Source organism: Glandiceps talaboti, chromosome 14 (assembly GCF_964340395.1).
Source record: "Glandiceps talaboti chromosome 14, keGlaTala1.1, whole genome shotgun sequence".
NCBI lineage: Eukaryota > Metazoa > Hemichordata > Enteropneusta > Spengelidae > Glandiceps > Glandiceps talaboti.
This window is the reverse complement of record NC_135562.1, coordinates 22,256,484-22,282,015: the sequence shown is the minus strand read 5'-3', so window position 1 is coordinate 22,282,015 and position 25,532 is coordinate 22,256,484. Positions and strand designations below refer to the sequence as shown.

The 25,532-nt window shown below is 35.3% G+C and overlaps 1 protein-coding gene across 1 annotated transcript in view; it reads left to right on the top strand.

Moving 5' to 3' along the window:
• The first annotated feature begins 12,412 nt into the window (after positions 1–12,412).
• LOC144445553 (regulator of G-protein signaling 22-like) overlaps positions 12,413–25,532 on the top strand; it is a 78,178-nt gene continuing 65,058 nt past the window's right edge. The window contains exons 1-4 of the mRNA XM_078135153.1: positions 12,413–12,729; positions 13,786–13,814; positions 19,953–20,015; positions 22,163–22,402. Coding sequence (XP_077991279.1) covers positions 12,705–12,729; positions 13,786–13,814; positions 19,953–20,015; positions 22,163–22,402 — 357 coding nt within the window. The 5' untranslated portion in view covers positions 12,413–12,704. The remainder of the gene's footprint in view (positions 12,730–13,785; positions 13,815–19,952; positions 20,016–22,162; positions 22,403–25,532) is intronic.

The window sequence follows — 25,532 nt, the reverse complement described above, 5'->3', positions numbered from 1 at the left end:
TGTAGAATCACAAATGTAAAGGCATTCTATAGAATCACACATGTAAAGGGACTCTATAGAATCACACATGTAAAGGGACTCTATAGAATCACACATGTAAAGGGACACTGTAGAATCACAAATGTAAAGGCACTCTATAGAATCACAAATGTAAAGGGACTCGATAGAATCACAAATGTAAAGGGACACTGTAGAATCACAAATGTAAAGGGACTCTATAGAATCACAAATGTAAAGGGACTCTATAGAATCACACATGTAAAGGGACACTGTAGAATCACAAATGTAAAGGGACTCTATAGAATCACAAATGTAAAGGGACTCTATAGAATCACAAATGTAAAGGGACTCTATAGAATCACAAATGTAAAGGGACTCTATAGAATCACAAATGTAAAGGGACTCTATAAAATCACACATGTAAAGGGACTCTATAGAATCACACATGTAAAGGGACTCTATAGAATCACAAATGTAAAGGGACTCTATAAAATCACAAATGTAAAGGGACTCTATAAAATCACAAATGTAAAGGGACTCTATAGAATCACAAATGTAAAGGGACTCTATAGAATCACACATGTAAAGGGACTCTATAGAATCACAAATGTAAAGGGACTCTATAAAATCACAAATGTAAAGGGACTCTATAGAATCACAAATGTAAAGGGACCCTATAAAATCACAAATGTAAAGGGACTCTATAGAATCACAAATGTAAAGGGATTCCATAGAATCACAAATGTAAAGGGACTCTATAGAATCACAAATGTAAAGGGACTCTATAGAATCACAAATGTAAAGGGACTCTATAGAATCACACATGTAAAGGGACTCTATAGAATCACAAATGTAAAGGGACTCTATAGAATCACAAATGTAAAGGGATTCCATAGAATCACAAATGTAAAGGGACTCTATAGAATCACAAATGTAAAGGGACCCTATAAAATCACAAATGTAAAGGGACACTGTAGAATCACACATGTAAAGGGACTCTATAGAATCACACATGTAAAGGGACTCTATAGAATCACAAATGTAAAGGGATTCCATAGAATCACAAATGTAAAGGGACTCTATAGAATCACAAATGTAAAGGGACTCTATAGAATCACAAATGTAAAGGGACTCTATAGAATCACACATGTAAAGGGACTCTATAGAATCACAAATGTAAAGGGACTCTATAGAATCACAAATGTAAAGGGATTCCATAGAATCACAAATGTAAAGGGACTCTATAGAATCACACATGTAAAGGGACTCTATAGAATCACAAATGTAAAGGGACTCTATAGAATCACACATGTAAAGGGACTCTATAGAATCACAAATGTAAAGGGACTCTATAGAATCACAAATGTAAAGGGATTCCATAGAATCACAAATGTAAAGGGACTCTATAGAATCACAAATGTAAAGGGACCCTATAAAATAACAAATGTAAAGGGACTCTATAGAATCACAAATGTAAAGGGACTCTATAGAATCACACATGTAAAGGGACTCTATAGAATCACAAATGTAAAGGGACTCTATAGAATCACACATGTAAAGGGACTCTATAGAATCACACATGTAAAGGGACACTGTAGAATCACAAATGTAAAGGGACTCTATAGAATCACAAATGTAAAGGGACTCTATAGAATCACACATGTAAAGGGACCCTATAAAATCACAAATGTAAAGGGACTCTATAGAATCACAAATGTAAAGGGACTCTATAAAATCACACATGTAAAGGGACTCTATAGAATCACACATGTAAAGGGACTCTATAAAATCACACATGTAAATGGACTCTATAGAATCACAAATGTAAAGGGACTCTATAAAATCACAAATGTAAAGGGACTCTATAGAATCACAAATGTAAAGGGACTCTATAAAATCACAAATGTAAAGGGACCCTATAAAATCACAAATGTAAAGGGACTCTATAGAATCACACATGTAAAGGGACCCTATAGAATCACAAATGTAAAGGGACTCTATAGAATCACACATGTAAAGGGACTGACAGTGTGTAGATTGTCAAATAACTACGATAAATAATAATAAGTTTTTTTTATGAGAGTTCAGGTGGCCAATAAGATGGTTCCTTACCGACTTTGGCGGATGGATGACGGTTGGAGGAGCGATTTGCCTTTCATAGGTGAAAATACTTTGGGAACAAGCATCATTGATAGTGAGGAGGGCTGAAGAGAATGTATTTAGCCAACACCCCCCCCCCCCCCCCACACACACACACACACACACACTCCTTTCCGGTTATTTTGCTCGCGATGAGTTTCAATTCTCGAGCACTTCAGCCATAAGACCGATGATTAATTGTCATTGGCTATCGTAGATATCCTATCATTGCTTAATTAAAACACAAAGCCTAGAGGGTCTAGCAAGTCAGACTAGTCAAACCTATACTTACTTTTGGGGAAAATAGCAGACGCTCCAGGCCCATGGTTAGCTTGGGCGACATCTGGGACATTTTGTGTAAACCAGGCATCTAACCGTTTACAAAATCCGATAGGGTCGTTAATAACAGAGCCTGATTGCTGCAAGAGTTTTAATGTAGATGGATCAAGTCTTGGTGATCTTTCGTTATTACAGTCTTTTGAAACAGCATCTAACAGTGTCCGAAATTCTTTTAAATCTTTTTCGAAATCTTTTCCATAGTCTCTGATCTTTCTCCATAGTGTTTTGTTAAAACGGTCATAAACTTGAACGTCCACATTATTCCATTTATGTATCTTTTCTCGCAGTGATGCTGTCATCTTTGTTCTCCGACTGTCAGCACGTACTCTCCTTGCTAAATAAAGGATATCTTCCATCTTCCAACACATCAGTTTCTTGAGTAAAATCAATGACTGGTCATAGTATTCTGTCACTAGAACAAGATCAATCTCATTGTCAAGCTGAGTGAAGTACTCTTTCACAATGGCGTCATTATCATGGTAACGATGATCCAAACCAAGATGCCATGCTTGTCCGTTTCTTGCTACTCTCCATTCACGAATACCCCATGGAATATTAGCGCGGTAGAAATCGGGTTGATTAAAGTACTCTGATAACGTCCTTCTTGGTGTGGTCTTCATATATTTCCCAAGATGAAAGAAACTGAAGACGGATTCAAAGTTAGCTGCTGGTTCCCGAACGATCGTAACATAAACTGTCTTTATAATGTGAGGTTCCATTTTCAAATTACCTTTGCTAATTGAAAAGAAGTTGGTTCGATCTCCTTGAAGAAGGTATCGTCTGTTGTCTCTGCTGATGCCAAGTGGGGGTAACACTGCCTTCTTTGGATTCAGTCCGTTTATATGATATATATTAAATTGTCCATAATAGTTATGTGTTTTGTGCATCATCATTTGCCTCTTCAGGGAATATTTGTTATTTCGACCAAATCTGTCAATAATAGTTACAAGTGTAGTACTTCCCGTTTTCCTATTAAAGATGTAAACAATGTCATTAAGTCTTGCATTGCACTGTGTCGGTAAACTTGAAGTCATTGAAGGCAACATCGATATTCCTGGTGCTGTCATTTGTTGTTGTTGTTGTATTTTGGCTTCAATATTCTTGTTATTTGTCGATTGAATGTTTTGCCTGATGTCTGGTTGTTCTGGTGGCTCAACTGGAAAACGTTTATCGGTGATAACATCAAGTGTGATTTGCGGTTTTTCTTCAATTTGCAACTGTTCCTTACCAGTAGAATTAATTTCTGGCTGCAACTGTTCCTTACCAGTAGAACTAATTTCTGGATGCAACTGTTCCTTACCAGTAAAACTGATTTCTGGTTGCAACTGTTCCTTACCAGTAGAACTGATTTCTGGGTGCAACTGTTCCTTACCAGTAAAACTGATTTCTGGTTGCAACTGTTCCTTACCAGTAGAACTGATTTCTGGCTGCAACTGTTCCTTACCAGTAGAACTGATTTCTGGTTGCAACTGTTCCTTACCAGTAGAACTGATTTCTGGCTGCAACTGTTCCTTACCAGTAGAACTGATTTCTGGCTGCAACTGTCCCTTACCAGTAGAATTGATTTCTGGCAGCAACTGTTCCTTACCAGTAGAACTGATTTCTGGCTGCAACTGTCCATTGCCAGTAGAACTGATTTCTGGCTGCAACTGTCCCTTACCAGTAGAACTGATTTCTGGTTGCAACTGTTCCTTACCAGTAGAACTGATTTCTGGCTGCAACTGTCCCTTGCCAGTAGAACTGATTTCTGGCTGCAACTGTCCCTTACCAGTAGAATTGATTTCTGGTAGTCTTTCTGTCTCCATTTGGATTCTCTCCTTATTTAAAGAATTGTTTATGTGATGGATATCTGATGGAAGTTGTTGCTGTAATTCAGTATGGATCCATTCGTCATGATACATGGACAAATTTTGACTACTGAGAGAATAAAGAAAGTTGTTAGCCTTGTTTGACTTGTGTATTGACATTAATATTTGACAAAGCTTAGATTGATTCACGTATTTCGTCGTCGCATACAGTACATAATATACACATAGTTAAATGATAATTACTGGATAAAACATAACATACTATTCATATGAATGTAAGTGTCTCGCTGGAGAGAACAGTGCTCGATGCAAATATTAGTAGCAGAGCATTATAGACTTAATTCAAAAGAATAAGGATCTAATAAGTCGTTACTCAGAGTTTCACGCTTCGAGCGATCTTCATATATTCTATATTGTCTGCTATGTCATATGTCCGAATCAACGGCGAGGAAAACAGTTTAACACTTCAGGATAAAGTCGACAACTAAAGATTTAAAAATGGAAATAGTTGTGTGACGCATATGTTGGTTACATTATTGTTACCATGGTTACAGGGTTATATGCAACTTGCTCATCTTTAATACTATGATGTTGAACCGTGACAAAGGTTGACAACTTTCTTTACTTACGTGAGAATTGATGGAGCCAACATGGCTGAATGACTAGGCTTGTGCCAACCAACGTATGACAGACAAATAAACAGTAAAACCAGCAAAGAAATAAACATATATCGTGCCTGCAAAAAATCACACGCAAAGGAAAAACATCATACGGTTTGTCTAAATACAGATTACCAACTGAAAGCCTGGATTTAACCTAATATTTCAGGGACTATGTACTAAGTATTACATATTACTTGCATCATTTGCTTTCACATAGTAGATTACACATACAATTACAATACTCCGTGACGTCATGATTTCGAACTTGCATGGTGCGGGGGGGGGGGGGGAGTTAATAACACGGTTGTTACTCCTAGTTTCTCCTTCAGTTCTTCTTCGCATTGACCTTTGTACCGTCCGTAAGGAAAGGTGATGTGACATGTCACAGTTTTGATGTCCGTTAGTATGTACGTGTTAGTATGTGTGTATGCATGTATGTATGTATGTATGTATGTATGTATGTATGTATGTATGTATGTATGTATGTGTGTGTATGTACGTACGTACGTACGTACGTACGTCCGTACGTACGTATGTATGTATGTATGTATGTATGCATAAGTATGTATGTATGCATAAGTAAGTGAGTGAGTGAGTGAGTGAGTGAGTGAGTGAGTGGCGGCGGCGGCGGCGGTAGTAGTAGTAGTAGTAGTAGTAGTAATAGTAGTAGTAGTAGTAGTAGTAGTAGTAGTAGTTGTTGTTGTTGTTGTTGTTGTTGTTGTTGTTGTTGTAACAAGTATTTAAGATTATCTAGTGGATGTTAGCTGATACAAAGTCATATATTGAGTGTAGATTCACGCGAACAACGCCACTCTTATAGAACGGTATACACTTGAACTTTGTACTTCACCCACTGTCGACTCATTCAAGAAAGATACCAAGACACATCTGTTTGCAAGAACTTTCTAACTTTTTACAATGACCTAATATCGTTCCTGTTCAGCTCCATGGAACATAACGTCATATTGAGTATAATGTATCAATAGTTTCATATTATCAAACCATTGTTAAATATTATCAATATTATTTTTTTAAATATTATACATTAGGCCTAACAAAAAAATTGTGTGGTTCCGATTACGGTCAATTTTAGAATAGGTGGGTAGGCAAATTCTTTATTTTATTTATTTTTTTATGGTTTTTTTTCATGTGTGAGTGTCTAGTTCAGGTAGTTACATGTTGTATGTTATATTTCTGTTTTTGTCCATATGGTCTCTGTGTTATTGGTTTCTTCTCATCAGATGTACAGCCATTACAGATTGGAAGAACAGTTTTATATTGCCTTTTAAGTTGATGTCGGTTTCTGTATCCACTATTTCTGGCGAGACTTTACAATTTTCGCGATTTATTATTTTTTTCTCGAATTTGTAAATAAACTAGGTGGGGTCTGGTAACCGGAACCAAACAATTTTTTAGAGGCCTTACATTTACCTAACCAAGAGTTGACATTTTTAAACCTTATTTTGTTATTTTTTACTAACTATTATTACTGTAGTGTATTCTATTCTATGCAGTAGATCTTATCAGTCAAGGTGACATACTAAACATCCAACCACGTCGCTGTTACATAACACTATTTGCTTTATCTTGTCATTTCAAACGAATTTCAAGAAATATTTGCAGACTGATTTAATAAGAGACGAAGTCAGCAAATGTTTATAATCTATCTCAAACAGTTTACATAACACTTCTTGCATGTATTAATAAGTTTATTGTTATGTTACCATATCCATACTGCTTTCTGAAGTTCAATCATAGACCGTGTACGTGTACGTGTACGTGTACGTGTACGTGTACGTGTACGTGTACGTGTACGTGTATAGGTTCTATGGTTCAATAGGCTTACACAATTTATGCGAAGACGTGGTTGTCTGTTACTGCTTGGTTCCACACCAATTTAACAATTAACACAATAGTTATTATTTCGGGTAACTTCGCAGTTTGATCATGGTACGTTAAAACTTGCGACTATAGTTGCACGTGTCTTCTGCTTCCTGCTGCAATCTGAGAGTTGTGTGGTGAGATAATGAAATCAATTAATATGGATGTATTAGGGACAATACTAGTACCATACCTTTGTCAATGCCAATGGGTTTGCTATGATTCCATCCGATGCCATCCTCAGACCTCTGATGATAGATTACAGGGGGTGGTTCAACTGAATGTAGAATCGTGAAGTACACTTGGTGCAGAATCGGATCAAAGATAGTAGGCCTACTGTGTGAATAAACGATCAGTCGTACGTGAGGTACAATGTACGCCCATTATCCAAAGTAACCGCGATACTTGACGGTTGGTATTGGCTCGCCTTGATCATACCCAGCGGTGTGGTGAAGCAAAAAACGTTACCAAACTACCATGAATTAATCATAGATCAGTTTGTAATAACCCAGTTTCCTTTGTATCTGACGATCTATAAGTTAGTAGTGAGATATGGATAAAACTGAAGTTTAACTACGTGAATTGTGTCAGTCACATGATCTACTGTATTGAATTTCAATCTACCATGTATTGTATAGCGAGACTGTATTGTTAAAAATAAAGAAAGCATTACGTAACATAGTGAAGGTGAAAAGTACGGTGACACGTGTATCATTACAAGTATCGGACGAGCTTGTGCGTTCATAGACTCCATACATAGACCCTCCATTCATAGCTAGACCCTCCACCAAACGTAAAGGGTCTATGGTTCATTCTATAGATACAGTCTACTATACTACATCATATAGAAAGGTGTTTGGGCCTTTTTTTTCTGTAGCACAGACGTACATCTAGTTTACCCGACCCCACCTAATTTTTCACTACCGACCCTAAACTTTCTCTTTTTTTTCTTTTTTTTTGCGTATTCGGGAAAAAAAATCGCGAAAATTGTGAAGTCTCGCTAGGAAATAGCGGATGGGAAAACTGACATCAGACAATATAACTGTTCTTCCAATCTGCAATGGCTTAAAAAATAAACCTATCCCACCTATTCTAAAATTGGGTGTAAGCGGAACCAAACATTTTTTTTTATTAGGCCTTAGTAGGAGCGGAGACAAAAGTCTTAAGCTTACAACTAAAATGATGTAGGATTGGTGTTTCACTCATGTAACATGCCATTTAATACACACCCTCAGATAACTTCAAAAGAAACTAGGTGCCGTGCTCAGTGGGATTTAGAAATGTTGATTATAATTTAGAAAATAAACAATTGCAGCCATGAAGTCCATGTTTAATGTATTCATTAGAAGCACTTCGAAAGAATAGGATGCTTATCAGTGTTCAATGTAATTATACAAAGAATTCTGCTGTGTTTGTTGTGTCTCTGTTATTGTTAGTCTAGAGTCAAAATATCTCTAGCTCTTTGTCAAATGTTCCATTAGTGACAACACCAAGCCTACATCATTTTAGCTATATTTTGAAGTGTGAGTGCAGCTTTGTTGTTGTTGTTGTTGTTGTTGTTGTTGTTGTTGTTGTTGGTGGTGGTGGTGGTGGTGGTGGTGTTGTTGTTGTTGTTGGTGTTGTGAATGAAACTGGCCAACCTCCCCATTGGAGAGGACATTTAAAGGCGAACTTCACTCCCAAGACAATTATTAGAATACAAATCAACCATATAATGGCATGAAATCTGTACGTTATATTAAAATGTTGTAGTTTAGCATTATCATCACTTTATGTTACTCGCCTGTACACACGCCATATGTGTATGCGTACGAACACGCGTAATAGTAATAAATAATAATAATGTTGGTTTCTTAAATAGCGCTTTCCCACTCCGTGCTCAAAGTGCTTTACAATTATTACCCCTGGCTCGGATCAGAACGGCACAATGGCCTTTTAGTCTTCCTCAACTCCCCGGGGAGCATACAATCCATTGCAGCCATTTAAGCGTACCTACTAACACCGCCCAGACTTCAGCTTGCGGTCAGAATTTACCGGGGGGGGGGGGGGGAGAACTTGACCGCGCTCTCAAAATATCCCCCCCCCCGAAATGAACCCAAGAGTTTTCGTCGCCCCCCCCCCCCCCGGTCAGGCTACACAGGCTACACAGATTTTAATAGAAGATACCTCCATACACTTAGGTCTGTATAGTTTGTATAGTGGCAACAATTCAATTAAGGCCAAAGTCTTTTGTATTCAAATGAATAAACTGAATGCTGGTCATAACACGTCACAAACTACCTCCATACATAGCATGGTTTCTTTGTAGCCACAACATACGGTTATATTCAAAATTAAACTGGACGTCCATTGATGTAACGAATAGCCAATCATTACGAACTACAAATAGTTCAATTTCATTCATTTAATTTCCTGTGACAACGAGTTTGTTATAAGGCAACATGGCCCCTTTATCTATAAATCGTTTTAAATTAGGAATAAGAGCTATATAACTTGTTGATGTGACACTGATATTGTTACCTTCTCCACTTATTTTTTCATTTAGTTATATAATATTTGTGTCTTTCTATGCTGTTTTTCCAATGTATGTTCATTGGTCAGTACACCTATTATATCATATATATCCAGTGTGTGCAATATTTCGTCAACACATAGGAAACGAGCAGAATTTACGGAGGTGGGGGTCTAATTTTTTATCGCAGCCCTTCCCCCTTCGCGAGCTGAAAAAAAATTATGCCCACCCCCCCCCCCCCACCCCCCCCGGTGAACCCCAATTTCGGCACGGTACACTACATAAAAACAACAGTGGCAATTGACTTCAGCGTCCATACAACAATAATATATTTCTTTATAAATAGATGTTACAGACTTTGCAGTGAGTGATCTCACATTGAGTTGCAATCTACACTTGAAGATACTTAGCCAGCAGGGATTTCCATTGCAACCTTCATTTCTGAGCATCACCATATATATATGATCACTAGTGTAGGAGTGTCTTCAATACTCTTCAAGAGATGCACACACAAACACATTCTCCGAGGCTGGCAACCCACTCACTTCATGATAATTCAAAATAGGTGTTAAAAAATATTGTGGAGCAGCTGTCAGTAATCTTACGAATGTACTTGGTCACGGTAAACGACTGTCCTTGGGTTAAATTTGGTTCAAATCATGAGCAAAATATTTAGTTGCACTGAGACAATAAGAATTTTCACGCCCCCCCCCCCGCACCTCCAATTTTTTTCTTGACTCCCATATTCTCCTCAGCCCCCCCCCCCCCGCTCGTTCCCTTACATACAATGTCGAAATCGTTTTACTCAATATAAAATAATATTAATACGTAATCACGGAATAAAACTATTTTCTGAATTGTGTTACATGTGTTTCGTTATAATTATTTTTGTACTTGAAACCCACATGTACTTTGAATAATTCTATATGGCATATGGATGGAGTGGCCATACAGATGAGAAATTGGTGTCTATTTGAAAAATTAACTTAACTATCCATTTCTACTTATAACAATGTGGAACAATAGAGCTCGAGACCACGGCATTGTTGGTAACTCAATAAATTGCAAAACTAACCTAAACAATGTTTAAACTTATTCTTTTCTAGTGTATTCACATGTAATCACAACACCGTGTCCATTCTACACATGTCGCTTCTCCATATATTGCAACCTATCCTATGTAGCCGATTTACATCTATCGGTTTCAATTAACGTAACAATATCGATGTACCCATCAGCAATCTATTTCAATCAATTCTGACGTAACAACGTAAAATAAATACAAGTGAAAACCTGGAATAAGTTCTAACTTCATTTTTTTTCTTTTACATTTTTTAACACATGTATTCATTTACATCGATAATTACTAATTGAATAATTGAGAACAAGACTGGAGGTACATATGTACAAGTTATTACATAGACAAAGTAAATTACAAAGGCTAAGCTTGCCGTTGAGGGTGCTATAATATAATTCGAGGTTTGTCAATCGTTCTTTCTATTCAGAGTCTGAGGCTGTCTTGTTATTAATTGAAAATACACAGCCGATACAAAATGTAACATAACATAACATAACATAACATAACATAATTTATAAGAATAATATAATGGCAAAACTATGTATTACGAAAATAAAAAATTGCGTCTTTCTTCATACGCCTAAAAAAATTATTGTTTGGTTCCGGTTACCCGACCCCACCTATCTTTAACCTAAACTTTTTTTTACGTATTTTTGCGGAGAAAATATTTTGGTCCAGGCCTCCTAGTCTGGATGATCAGACTGTGGTTATAACCACACCACTGTCAGTGAAGCTATAAATCATAACGATACTGTATAGGAACTAGACTAGCCCCCCCCCCACCCTTTGCTCTATCAAAAAAATTCATGCTCTCTGAATTGAATTTTCATAGCCCCCCCCCCGGCTACACAGATTGCTATGATAAATAAATAATAATAATAATAATAAATAATAATATTAATAATAAACTTTATTGTAACCTTATATATATTTCCAGATATCATACAATACATAACAGTATAAAGAAAAATACTTGTATTGACCACACACAAAAAAGGAGTAATTTCACAATGTGAAAATCAACACAGCATATTGGTTATACAGATAGTGATGTCGGAGCCTCTGAGGCTAGATGTAATCAGAGGGCCTGAAAAGTAGTAAATGTATTTGTCGAGTGTATATCACGTGACAGTTGGTGTATATCACGTGACAGTTGGTACATATACATAGTATACATAGCTGTATAGTTTTGTTCAAATGATATTCTCGAATTTTGAATCCATGTTGAATAAATTTGCTTATTTCAACTAATGTATTTTTGACTTATGAGTTTCTCATTATCCGTGCTTGTACCTTTATAGACATGAACCTATATATAGGCCTATGTGTGCAATTATACGGTAACCTCCTCCCCCCCCCACCCCGCAGCCCCTCAGGGCCGGAATTACCCGCCATAGGGGCGTGTAGTATTCCTTAGTTGTTTTCCTTGTCTACGGGCCAAATATAACAATGATCTGACTAGAATATATTTTCCCCATTGGTTGGAAAGAACACTTCAAAGGGTGTATATTTATACATTCATAGTAGCAGGATTCGTGTGATGTTTTCAACAATCTTAGCAAAAATGCGTGTCCCTGTGTTGCTCGCTGCCTAAACTGTATCATACAAAATTCGCCTAGTCTTCATATTACGTAAAAAAATCGAGTTAACACGGTGAGCGAATCACACGGGACGATTAACAAATAATAAACGAATTTTAAAATAAAAATAGAAAGATACAAATTGAACTTCAAAGCCCGTTTAATGTGTTGTCAAATTGAAGAGAAGAAGTGAATTTAAGGTGTTCGAAGTTTTTTCAGGTTTAATTTTACATGTATATTTAACTCAACGACCACAGTAGAATACGAATGCTTATACGAATGTGAATCTGAAAAAGGCCAGCCAGTAGCTATGGCGATTATTTGTTTGACTGCATAATCAATTTTTCAAAGTCCGCATGACCCAAGGTAAAGATATGCAAATTACCAAGAGACCGCTAGCCGAGTCCAACGCATACTGCTAGGACAGCGGACCGTGGTGTCGTAAACGAATGGAGAAAACGTAAAACGCGTAATTGTCACCGACTTTTGGGATTAAATGAATATAGGCTACTCCTGGCTGTCCGGGAATTGACTGTTTCAGAACAATCAACAGAGTTATAGCGGACGGAAAGGGACGCCATTTATGTTCAGAAACGAAAACGGTGGCTGTCGTGCAGTGGAGTCGCAGCTAGTTGGCTACATACAGAGACCTGCCAGCCTGGAACGGTAAATTGACTGGAATTAACATATAACCTTCTCACAGCCATGCCAGCAAAACGGCTATCAGTCGGTAAGTCAGCCTCTCAGTCATTCCCAGTGACACACACCAAATATCTCAGTGGTAACATAATAATTTATGACATTATGTTTACAGCGAAGTGATCGATCTATCTATCCCATAGTCATGCAGTATGATATGGCTAAGGTGTACTACGGTGACTATGTACATGATGTAGGTAAACAATGAAATGCTTGACTATTTAATACTGTATATATGTATGTATGTATGTATGTATGTATGTATGTATGTATGTATGTATGTATGTATGTATGTATGTATATATACATATATATATATATATATATATATATATATATATATATATATATATATATATATATATATATATATATATATATATATATATATATATATATATATACTAATTCAGTGTAAGACTCGTAAGAGGTAAGTCAGAAACTGAAGGAAAAGAGCTCAATACTGAGAAATAGAGCTGTATTACACAAAATACACAAGTTATGGTACGGAGCCGTTACTCAGAGTTTCACGCTTGAATGCGATCTTCGATATGAATATAAGTGTCTCACTGGAGACAACAGTGCTCGATGCAAATATTAGTAGCAGAGCATTATAGACTTAATTCAAAAGAATAAGGATGTAATAACTAAATAAGTCATTACTCAGAGTTTCACTCTTTGAGCGATCTTCGGACAACTAAATTGGGATTCTATATACAAATGTGTATACAAATATATACATACAATCATTAAATGTACATGTATGTACCGACATTAACAATCCCAATTTAGTTGTCTGAAGATCGCTCAAAGTGTGGAACTCTGAGTAACGACTTATTACATCCTTACATGTATTCCTTTGAATTAAGTCATATATATATATGTATTTATATACATGAGACAAATCTAGACATTGTATTTTACTTGGCACTAAATACTTAGTTTAACATAACATTTAAGATGACGTACAATGCTGATAGAAATCTCGAATAAGCATTCATAAGAACTAGAGGAATTAAAACCTACAACTTGTATATATTTTCGTTTGACTGGATTTATCAGTCTATGTTTGTTTTATTTGTTGTAGAGCCTCCAAGAGTTACAGTGGACGACTTGGTAAGTTCTCCTTTTATTATACTTCTATGGAGGTAGAAATAACATGTGTTTTTCTACCTTCATGATTCATCATGGTTTAAATCACAGTCGTTGTTGACAAAGATATTCAATTCAAGGATCGGTTGTCCCAGTACAAAGCGTTATCAAAAAGTATCTTCACCAGTCACCATCACTCTAATAATTGTACATACATGTACAAGTAGGACCTTCCTTGAAGTTGAATTGAATCTTTGTCCACAAGTGACTGTTAAGTTGATGGCATCTGTATCTGTTCTCAAAATAAGGTGTTTGTTCTACACAAAAACTTGAAATTATTATTACATTGATTTTTTACTTACAACATACTTATATGGAAAGCAAGGTACATGTAGGGGACGGTTGCACAATGTTGCACAAGCTCAATACATGAACACCATTCATTTAGGAAAACCTCTCCCCCCAAATGAATGTTCACAAGTGCGACATCACAAGTTCATGTACATGTATGATGTAAACCATGATATAAATTGTAGCGATCACACCACTATGATCAAATGCAATGTAAAAACATGATATAAATTGTAGCGATCACACCACTATGATCAATGCAATGTAAAAACATGATATAAATTGTAGCGATCACACCACTATGATCAATGCAATGTAAAAACATGATAGTAAACATGACCTTTGACCTGGTTACTGAGATGATGGTAAACAAATTAAAATACTACCTGAAACCCAGCACTGTATCCCACATTAGGAATAAGAGAATGAAATACAACTATAGGACAACACTTGAAAAACCTTTTATTAGCAGGAATTTTGCATAAACCTTCTTAACCATCTCTATTTGTAAATGAAACTCAGAAACTCTCAACTATGTAAGTAATCAGTGGCAATTAGGATTCTCAATTTTAGCAAGATAACTTTCTAGTTCAAATATCGTAAGTTTATTTTTATCACTTCTATTTCTTCTATTATTATGTAAGCCAAGACAATATAAAACTCTTTATATGTAGGTAGCTGTCCTGCATTATATTTAGGTTAGAGTTAAAATTGCAAATACAAGACCAAATATTGCTTGCAGCATATTTATTAAGCAAATCTGTTATGTATATAGTTTCCCCAATTTGAATATTCATGGGGATAAGTACATATACATGGTGACTTTAACTAATACAATTTGAAATTATTGTTAGATCAGCATATATACTGTTTAATATATTGTACATGCCTTCCATGCCAGAGGTTTGATCTACAAATGTAAAGCCAGGGATTTGGAAATCATGCTGAATTTAATATCCATGACATGTCAAAATCATGCATCAACAAAAAAAGATATAAGTAGGAAAATTGTAGAGCTACCAACAGTCTTGAGTTAGAGAATAAGCTCAGATTGAGAAAAAGATATTCAGTGAATAGCTACATGTACATTTGTATTAGTATGTGTCAAAAACATTCATCTCATTCAGCAGTTTTCACTGCAATCATCAATCATCTGCTTCAAACAAAGTTTAACAAGACAGTATGGCTACGGTCAACGGATATGTCACCCTTTGACTAATATCCCAAGACGTTCTGTTCTTGAACGAGCAATTGTCACTTCATTTTAATAGCCAAACCAAATTCGTACATTCTTGTCCTAAACATATTGCAATTGTATATTTTAGTTGTGCAAACCATCCTGTGTTATAAATGAATACTGAAACTGGAAACGGCATGAAATGCAGTGATTTGCCAATATGAGCACCTGCCATCTTTTTTTTTTACGTGCAGCATTTTAAAAGTGCCTGTAGTTGTTCCATGTGATCAGGCCAAACATTGGCAAAACGTTTTTTGCTCTTGAATGCACGCAGATGTACAAGACAGTGTTAGCGGAAGTTTTTGAAAACCATTAGCCATTTTGGCTACTGTTACCCAATATCAATTAGCCAAATTGAAAACTGATTAGCCAAAATTTTGTTTAATAATATTAATAATAATAATTATTTCACAAGTTTACAAATTCATTCTTTGCCATGAGCATTCAAAATTTTGATAATTACTACTACATGTACAACAAAGGTATGTTCAATGTTTTGTTTATTGCAACAACTCCCTGTAAATAAAACTTTTACAACAGTGCATATATGTTTGTGGTAACTATTTATACTTTGACATTGATACATGTGATCAGATCACTATCAGTGTTCTCCACACCAATTGTGGCTAGTTTTGTCAGGAAACTTTGAAAGTTTAAATTAGTTCAAATGATTTTTTTAAAAATGAATAGTTTTCTCAGGGAAGCTACAATTATTTCAAACTATTAGTGTCCAGAGACAAGTAGACTTTAAAAAAAACATTAAAAAGTTTGCGTACACCATATACCTACATGGTGTCACATCTGGCCAAAATCTCATGATATGTGAGACTTACATGTACTATATTTTACTATGGACGACTTCAAAAACTCACGAGAATTTATGATGTCATTACATGTACCCGCCATGTTGGAATTTGGATGCAGTCACAATGGTCGAATTCCATGATGGCCACCTATTAACCTAAAAGTGTTTTCAGAGTAAATTTGAACAAAAACCCAATGATTGGAGACAGCATCCCTACTCTATCAAAAAGTATATGAGTCTGTTATACTTTTTTGATGCCGTTGAAGAATACAAGTCGAAAGTCTATAGCATCACTTTTGTTATGCAAGTGACTGTAGACAGTGGAGGGGAAACACATAGTTTATTGCACATGGCACAAAGGGTGTGACAACATTTGAAGCAGGGCGCAAATCATTAAATCAGGGTACTGGCCGTCGATACCAGGGTGCCACACCCTGCTAAAACCCCTCATGATGGCGAGTATAATAATATGGTGTGAACGATTATTTTACTGTCAAGATCGAGCGAGAATTTCTGTTTGCCACTGTGGCGAACAAAGCATAAAATATTTTCATCAAATTGAAAATGAATTCGCGTTTGCAAATTTGGCAAATGTTAGCACGCAGAGTGAATATGAAATCAATGTCAAAAAATGATTCCTAGAACAGGAAACATGAATTGCATGGCAATTTTGAAAGAAAACATAACTGATGGCGAATTGCTCAAGAAAGATAACATGATGACAACTGATCAAGCATCTACAACAAACATATATGTACATGTATATGATGGATTTCACATCTTTGGAGCCAAACGTGAGTCCACAAATAATATTCATACCTGACCTGACCCTGTACCCGTACACAATGTACCTGACCTGACCTAGGGACTGGACATTAGTATTTCACACTTGGTACAAGACAATAGACATACACTTTGCTGTCTTGATCAAAATCAGTTCATGAATGTGACTGTGTTTACATAACATTACATGTATACACATTTGGTAGCTACAGAAAATGGCCAGGAAAACATGGAAGTCTTTCAAATTAGTCAAGTTGTTTGACAAGAAATAGATGAACACAACCAGAAATGTTAAATATATAGTTGTTTGAATTTTATCATCATGACGTACTGCATATGAATCAACAGAATAACATTGTCAGACATTTTGTCATCAGCAGGTTGCCAATGATAACAATGTATCAGAATATAATTTCATTTCTGCTTGAGCGTCGTCATGACAACACATATATAGGTGTATAGCATAACAATCTCTATATACATGTAAGTTAGCAAAGAAATTTTAGAATTTATGACATTGTCATAATTATAAGTAGAAAATGTACAGTCTTGGTACTACCACTATTATGGATTATACAAATAATTTTTATTAATATATATTATATGTACATTTTTGTAAATGGGAGTAAAAGTATTCATGGACTGATGACCCTTTTAAGTGTCAACAAAGAAGACTACCTATACCCACTCAGTATTTGCTATTCATTATTTTCCATATTAAATTTTTGTAAAGCCATGTACATTGTACTTTGTGCATGACATTGGAGAAAATGTCAATAGTAAATGTCCTGCATCAAAACTACTATAAAGGCATGGTGAAGGTATCGGTTAGTACAATTAATATTGACTTCATGATTAGCATTGATTACTAGACACACAGTTGGGGGACTTAGTACAGTATACCTGTATTTGAACAAGTGTGATTGATGGATTACAAGACACAATATATGTTCTTGGATTTATCTGTATTTTGAAATTGTTGGTCAAAACCTCAAAGGTCAAGGTCCTACATGTATTACATTGTTTTGATAATGTGGAGTAGACACTTGAATCAGAGTTTTGGAGATACATATAAGAGGCAAAATGTGTATTTTCATCACATATACATATCGTTGCCATTTTGTCATAAAGGTTAAGGTCACAAAATTAACATGCACAGTGTTTGATATTTGTATGGTTGAAATACAGCCCTGGATGTCAAAGATTTGGCTGGCCAAAGGCAGACAGATGAGCATGAGTCATTCTTAAAGCCCTGTCTGTGTGGGGTGGGGGTAATTAAAGATACATGTACATGTATGCAGGGTGATACTGCTATTGTGAAACCTGGTGATGAAGTGTTTATATGTAGCTATGCTTATTAACAAATACATTCAGCAGTTGCTCTAGTGGCTGTCTAGCAACTACTCCTAGCTGCTGTATCCATGGTGATATGATGCTTTCCAAAACAATTTACCTGTTGATAGTGCTTGTAACACATGACATATTTCAGTTTCTGCATGTACATGACAATTGATATTTGCACAATACTCAATAGATTGACAAAGGTGATCTCATTAGTCATATGCAAATTTGATCAAAGTTTGTCAAGATGGACATGATCATTTAACTCTGAAATATGTCAGCCTAGTTGTTGTCACGCCTACATGTACATTGTAGTTGTTGTCACGCCTACATGTACTATAGTGTATGTCTACATTGTTGTCTTAAAATACCATGGTTTAACAGTTACTACAGCTTTAAATAAATACAGTCGTTGAGACTATTAAAAATGGAATAAGCACTGCCAGACTTTATAATTAAGTTTTTTGACAGAGTACAAGTTACAAGGTGTACATGTAATTGCCTTGGAAGAGGAATGGTTAAAACATACCTATATTATGTATCTGTATCATTGTAAGGTTAAAAAGGGCCCTCTAATTAACATGTACAATATCTGATTATTGCTATTTCAACACTTCTCTATACACTTGACACATCAGTGGTATGATGTAAATTGTAAACAAAATTAAAAGAGGGCCAAGTACTGATCCTTGTGGCAGCCCATAACTGAGAGCTAATGGATCACTTTTGACACTTTGTGAGATATCTATTTTTTGTGTATGAAAGTAAGACATCTAGAAATGGAAAGATTGTAAGTTGTTAGTACATGGTAATATATAAAAACTGCTGACACTTACACTTACTAGGTCATCATCTTTACTAGTGTACATGTACATGTAATGATATGATCCTGTTCTATCTTAGAATTTATTGCTTAAAATCTTCTCAAAACAGAAGAATTAATTATTCAATATCTGGCCTTGCACCAACATTACATGTATATGTACAGAATATGTACATTTTGAATATGTTATCACATGACAGTTGGTCTGACTACATGACAGTGAGTCTGACTACATGACAGTTGGTCTGAATACATGACAGTTAGTCTGACTACATGTACATAACAGTTGGTCTGACTACATGACAGTGAATCTGACTAAATGACAGTTGGTCTGACTACATGACAATGAATCTGACTGCATGACAGTGAGTCTGACTACATGACAGTGAGTCTGACTACATGACAGTTGGTCTGACTACAACTGCTGAATACATTATTTTTGCTGACTCCCATGATGCAATAGTCCATAGTAAAGATACCCAGTCAACGCACAGGATCAACTTGATGTTCCTCTAAAATAACAATTAAATAATTGTAGGTGAACACTGAATGATAAAATCATAAATTGACTCTCCAGAACCAATAATTTATGAAAATGTGTCTATTTCCTGGCATCAGTGGTATTCCCAGTTACAATGTAATGTAACTTCTATCTTTGTTGTTAACATATTGTAACTGTTCCGTATTTCTAATGTGAGTGCATGTACAAGAAATGATACAATGTATCAACAAGTTTGTTTCTTGATAACACAGATATTGGCCTTCTAAAGTACAACTGCATTATTTATTAATTTATATGACTTGTACATTTTTATTTTGCAGGAGGATTTTTTAGCCACTGATGACCTGTTTGTGGAGTACTTCAACTTCTTCTTATCTCTTCCTGTAAGTATACAATGTAGATAAGATTGATACAGGTAAACTTATACCCCTTATACAAGTACAGTGATTAACATGTGAGGGATTAGCACACCTCTGCCAGTGTTTATCTTGAGAAATGTTTGATTTCGGCAGCAAGTGATGACCAACTCCTTACTGCTGAAGTCTTATCAGTAGTGGATAGCGTAAGACAAACAGGCATGAATTGAGAAACTTTATACAAGTGAGCAGAGTAAGAAACTATGTTAGTGAGTAAAGTAAGAAACTATGTTAGTGAGTAAAGTAAGAAACTATGTTAGTGAGTAAAGTAAAAAACTATGTTAGTGAGTAAAGTAAAAAACTACCGGTATGTTAGTGAGCAGAGTAAGAAACTATGTTAATGAGTAGAGTAAGAAACTATGTTAATGAGTAGAGTAAGAAACTATGTTAGTGAGTAAAGTAAGAAACTATGTTAGTGAGTATTAAAAGTAAAAAACTATGTTAGTGAGTAAAGTAAAAATCTATGTTAGTGAGTAAAGTAAGAAACTATGTTAGTGAGTAAAGTAAGAAACTATGTTAGTGAGTAAAGTAAAAAACTATGTTAATGAGTAAAGTAAGAAACTATGTTAGTGAGTAAAGTAAAAATCTGTTAGTGAGTAAAGTAAAAAACTATGTTAGTGAGTAAAGTAAAAAACTATGTTAGTGAGTAAAGTAAGAAACTATGTTAATGAGTAAAGTAAAAATCTATGTTAGTGAGTAAAGTAAGAAACTATGTTAGTGAGTAAAGTAAAAATCTATGTTAGTGAGTAAAGTAAGAAACTATGTTAGTGAGTAAAGTAAGAAACTATGTTAATGAGTAAAGTAAGAAACTATGTTAGTGAGTAAAGTAAAAATCTATGTTAGTGAGTAAAGTAAGAAACTATGTTAGTGAGTAAAGTAAAAAACTATGTTAGTGAGTAAAGTAAGAAACTATGTTAGTGAGTAAAGTAAGAAACTATGTTAGTGAGTAAAGTAAAAATCTATGTTAGTGAGTAAAGTAAGAAACTATGTTAGTGAGTAAAGTAAGAAACTATGTTAATGAGTAAAGTAAAAATCTATGTTAGTGAGTAAAGTAAAAAACTATGTTAGTGAGTAAAGTAAAAAACTATGTTAGTGAGTAAAGTAAAAATCTATGTTAGTGAGTAAAGTAAGAAACTATGTTAGTGAGTAAAGTAAGAAACTATGTTAGTGAGTAAAGTAAAAATCTATGTTAGTGAGTAAAGTAAAAAACTACCGGTATGTTAGTGAGCAGAGTAAGAAACTATGTTAATGAGTAAAGTAAGAAACTATGTTAGTGAGTAAAGTAAAAAACTATGTTAATGAGTAAAGTAAAAAACTATATTAGTGAGTAAAGTAAAAAACTATATTAGTGAGTAAAGTAAAAAACTATGTTAATGAGTAAAGTAAAAAACTATGTTAATGAGTAAAGTAAAAAACTATGTTAGTGAGTAAAGTAAAAAACTATGTTAGTGAGTAAAGTAAAAAACTATGTTAATGAGTAAAGTAAAAAACTATGTTAGTGAGTAAAGTAAAAAACTATGTTAGTGAGTAAAGTAAAAAACTATGTTAGTGAGTAAAGTAAAAAACTATGTTAGTGAGTAAAGTAAAAAACTATGTTAGTGAGTAAAGTAAAAATCTATGTTAGTGAGTAAAGTAAAAAACTACCGGTATGTTAGTGAGCAGAGTAAGAAACAACAAATGATATCAAAATTACACAATGACTTTACCATACACATGTACAACAAAGCAGTGTGTGTGTGGGGGGGGGGTGCTCTGTCTTCTCTGGCTTGTCTTTAGTAATTTTATTACTATTCATAATTTCATTTGCTTTCTTCTATGAAGACATCTGTATTTTAAAATTCATTGAGACTAAAAAGCGAAAGTTCATGACTAATTTATGAAAAGAATACATGTGCATGTGCTATAGTGTTGTACAAAATCAGAAATTACCCTAATAAATGAACAGACCGGTACATTTGTAAATGGTTGAATTTTTGTTTCTTTCATTGAAAACAGTCTTGTCACTCTTTCCTTTATTGTAAATTTGGTTTAATTATTCTACTCTGCCTTTCAAATGGAAAACAAACAAATGTAAATGTTATAAAGATAATATAAAAACTTTTACCCTCTTACAGACATTCCCAGAACCTCTGGCTTTTAATAAAGAAAGAGGTGGTTTTGAGGTAGTGAGTGAAGCCAAGAAGGAAATCACATCTAAAATACGTACATTGCTCCAACAACAAAAGAAACCAAGTCCTATCTACAAAGCTGCATCTACAATTGCATCAGCTAAAAAGATGCCAGTCTTTGATATCCATGCATTTGAGAAACCAGTCCAAGAAACAAGTGAAATTAAGACAAGCTTTACAGTACAGGTAAACCCAGGATATCATTCATACTAAATCTCCATGTAGTGTTAGTGCCAGTGTCATGTGATCATAGAACCCCATGTAGTGTTAGTGCCAGTGTCATGTGATAATAGAACCCCATGTAGTGTTAGTGCCAGTGTGATATGATAATAGAATCCCATGATATGTGAGTGCCAGTGTGATATGATAATAGAACCCCATGATATGTGAGTGCCAGTGTGATATGATAATAGAACCCCATGATATGTGAGTGCCAGTGTGATATGATAATAGAATCCCATGATATGTGAGTGCCAGTGTGATGTGATAATAGAACCCCATGTAGTGTTAGTGCCAGTGTGATGTGATAATAGAATCCCATGTAGTGTTAGTGCCAGTGTGATGTGATAATAGAATCCCATGTAGTGTTAGTGCCAGTGTGATATGATAATAGAATCCCATGATATGTGAGTGCCAGTGTGATGTGATAATAGAACCCCATGTAGTGTTAGTGCCAGTGTGATGTGATAATAGAATCCCATGATATGTGAGTGCCAGTGTGATATGATAATAGAATCCCATGATATGTTAGTGCCAGTGTGATGTGATAATAGAACCCCATGATATGTGAGTGCCAGTGTGATATGATAATAGAATCCCATGATATGTGAGTGCCAGTGTGATATGATAATAGAACCCCATGATATGTGAGTGCCAGTGTGATATGATAATAGAACCCCATGATATGTGAGTGCCAGTGTGATATGATAATAGAATCCCATGATATGTGAGTGCCAGTGTGATGTGATAATAGAACCCCATGTAGTGTTAGTGCCAGTGTGATGTGATAATAGAATCCCATGATATGTGAGTGCCAGTGTGATATGATAATAGAACCCCATGATATGTGAGTGCCAGTGTGATATGATAATAGAACCCCATGATATGTGAGTGCCAGTGTGATATGATAATAGAATCCCATGATATGTGAGTGCCAGTGTGATGTGATAATAGAACCCCATGTAGTGTTAGTGCCAGTGTGATGTGATAATAGAATCCCATGTAGTGTTAGTGCCAGTGTGATGTGATAATAGAATCCCATGTAGTGTTAGTGCCAGTGTGATATGATAATAGAATCCCATGATATGTGAGTGCCAGTGTGATGTGATAATAGAATCCCATGATATGTGAGTGCCAGTGTGATGTGATAATAGAATCCCATGATATGTGAGTGCCAGTGTGATGTGATAATAGAACCCCATGATATGTGAGTGCCAGTGTGATGTGATAATAGAATCCCATGATATGTGAGTGCCAGTGTGATGTGATAATAGAACCCCATGATATGTGAGTGCCAGTGTGATATGATAATAGAATCCCATGATATGTGAGTGCCAGTGTGATGTGATAATAGAATCCCATGATATGTTAGTGCCAGTGTGATGTGATAATAAAATCCCATGATATGTGAGTGCCAGTGTGATGTGATAATAGAATCCCATATGTGAGTGCCAGTGTGATGTGATAATAGAACCCCATGATATGTGAGTGCCAGTGTGATGTGATAATAGAATCCCATGATATGTGAGTGCCAGTGTGATGTGATAATAGAATCCCATGATATGTTAGTGCCAGTGTGATGTGATAATAAAATCCCATGATATGTGAGTGCCAGTGTGATGTGATAATAGAATCCCATATGTGAGTGCCAGTGTGATGTGATAATAGAATCCCATATGTGAGTGCCAGTGTGATGTGATAATAGAATCCCATGATATGTGAGTGCCAGTGTGATGTGATAATAGAACCCCATGATATGTGAGTGCCAGTGTGATATGATAATAGAATCCCATGATATGTGAGTGCCAGTGTGATGTGATAATAGAACCCCATGATATGTGAGTGCCAGTGTGATATGATAATAGAATCCCATATGTGAGTGCCAGTGTGATGTGATAATAGAACCCCATGATATGTGAGTGCCAGTGTGATGTGATAATAGAATCCCATGATATGTGAGTGCCAGTGTGATATGATAATAGAATCCCATGATATGTAAGTGCCAGTGTGATGCGATAATAGACTCCCAATGATACATGTACATGTGAGTGCCATATGCAGTATGTGTGATGTAATAATATAACCCCATCTGACATGGTGACTAAGTACTGGTGTTTCACCGTTATCCAATGACACATCTATCCTTCACATACGTTTTAGTTTCACATCGGTGTCAATGATATTACTGTTGTCATAGCTACTGTTCACCTATTACTGTTGTCATAGCTACTGTTCACCGTTTATTTTGCATATTCAAAATCACATTTTGAGTTTCAAGATACATTTTTGCAATTTTGAAAATCTAGGTGTTTAAAATGGTTATTTTGGTAGAGCTACAAATGTACTGTTAGTATCAAAAGTCTTAAAATGATCCTGTATGTAATGCTTTATAAGATACATTTTGTAATACTTACATTGTACGTATGGTACATGGTATGTGACGATTCTTGATGGAAACTGTATTAGTCCCTGACGTGATTATCTTTGTATGTTTTAATAGTACTACGTATGGTACATCATGGTATGTGATTATCTTTGTATGTTTTAATATTACTACGTATGGTACATCATGGTATGTGATTATCTTTGTATGTTTTAATATTACTACGTATGGTACATCATGGTATGTGATTATCTTTGTATGTTTTAATAGTACTACGTATGGTACATCATGGTATGTGATTATCTTTGTATGTTTTAATAGTACTACGTATGGTACATCATGGTATGTGATTATCTTTGTATGTTTTAATAGTACTACATATGGTACATCATGGTATGTGATTATCTTTGTATGTTTTAATAGTACTACATATGGTACATCATGGTATGTGATTACATGTATCTTGTATGTTTTAATAGTACTACGTATGGTACATCATGGTATGTGATTACATGTATCTTGTATGTTTTAATAGTACTACATATGGTACATCATGGTATGTGATTACATGTATCTTTGTATGTTTTAATAGTACTACATATGGTACATCATGGTATGTGATTATCTTTGTATGTTTTAATAGTGCTACGTATGGTACATCATGCATGGTATGTGATTATCTTTGTATGTTTTAATAGTACTACATATGGTACA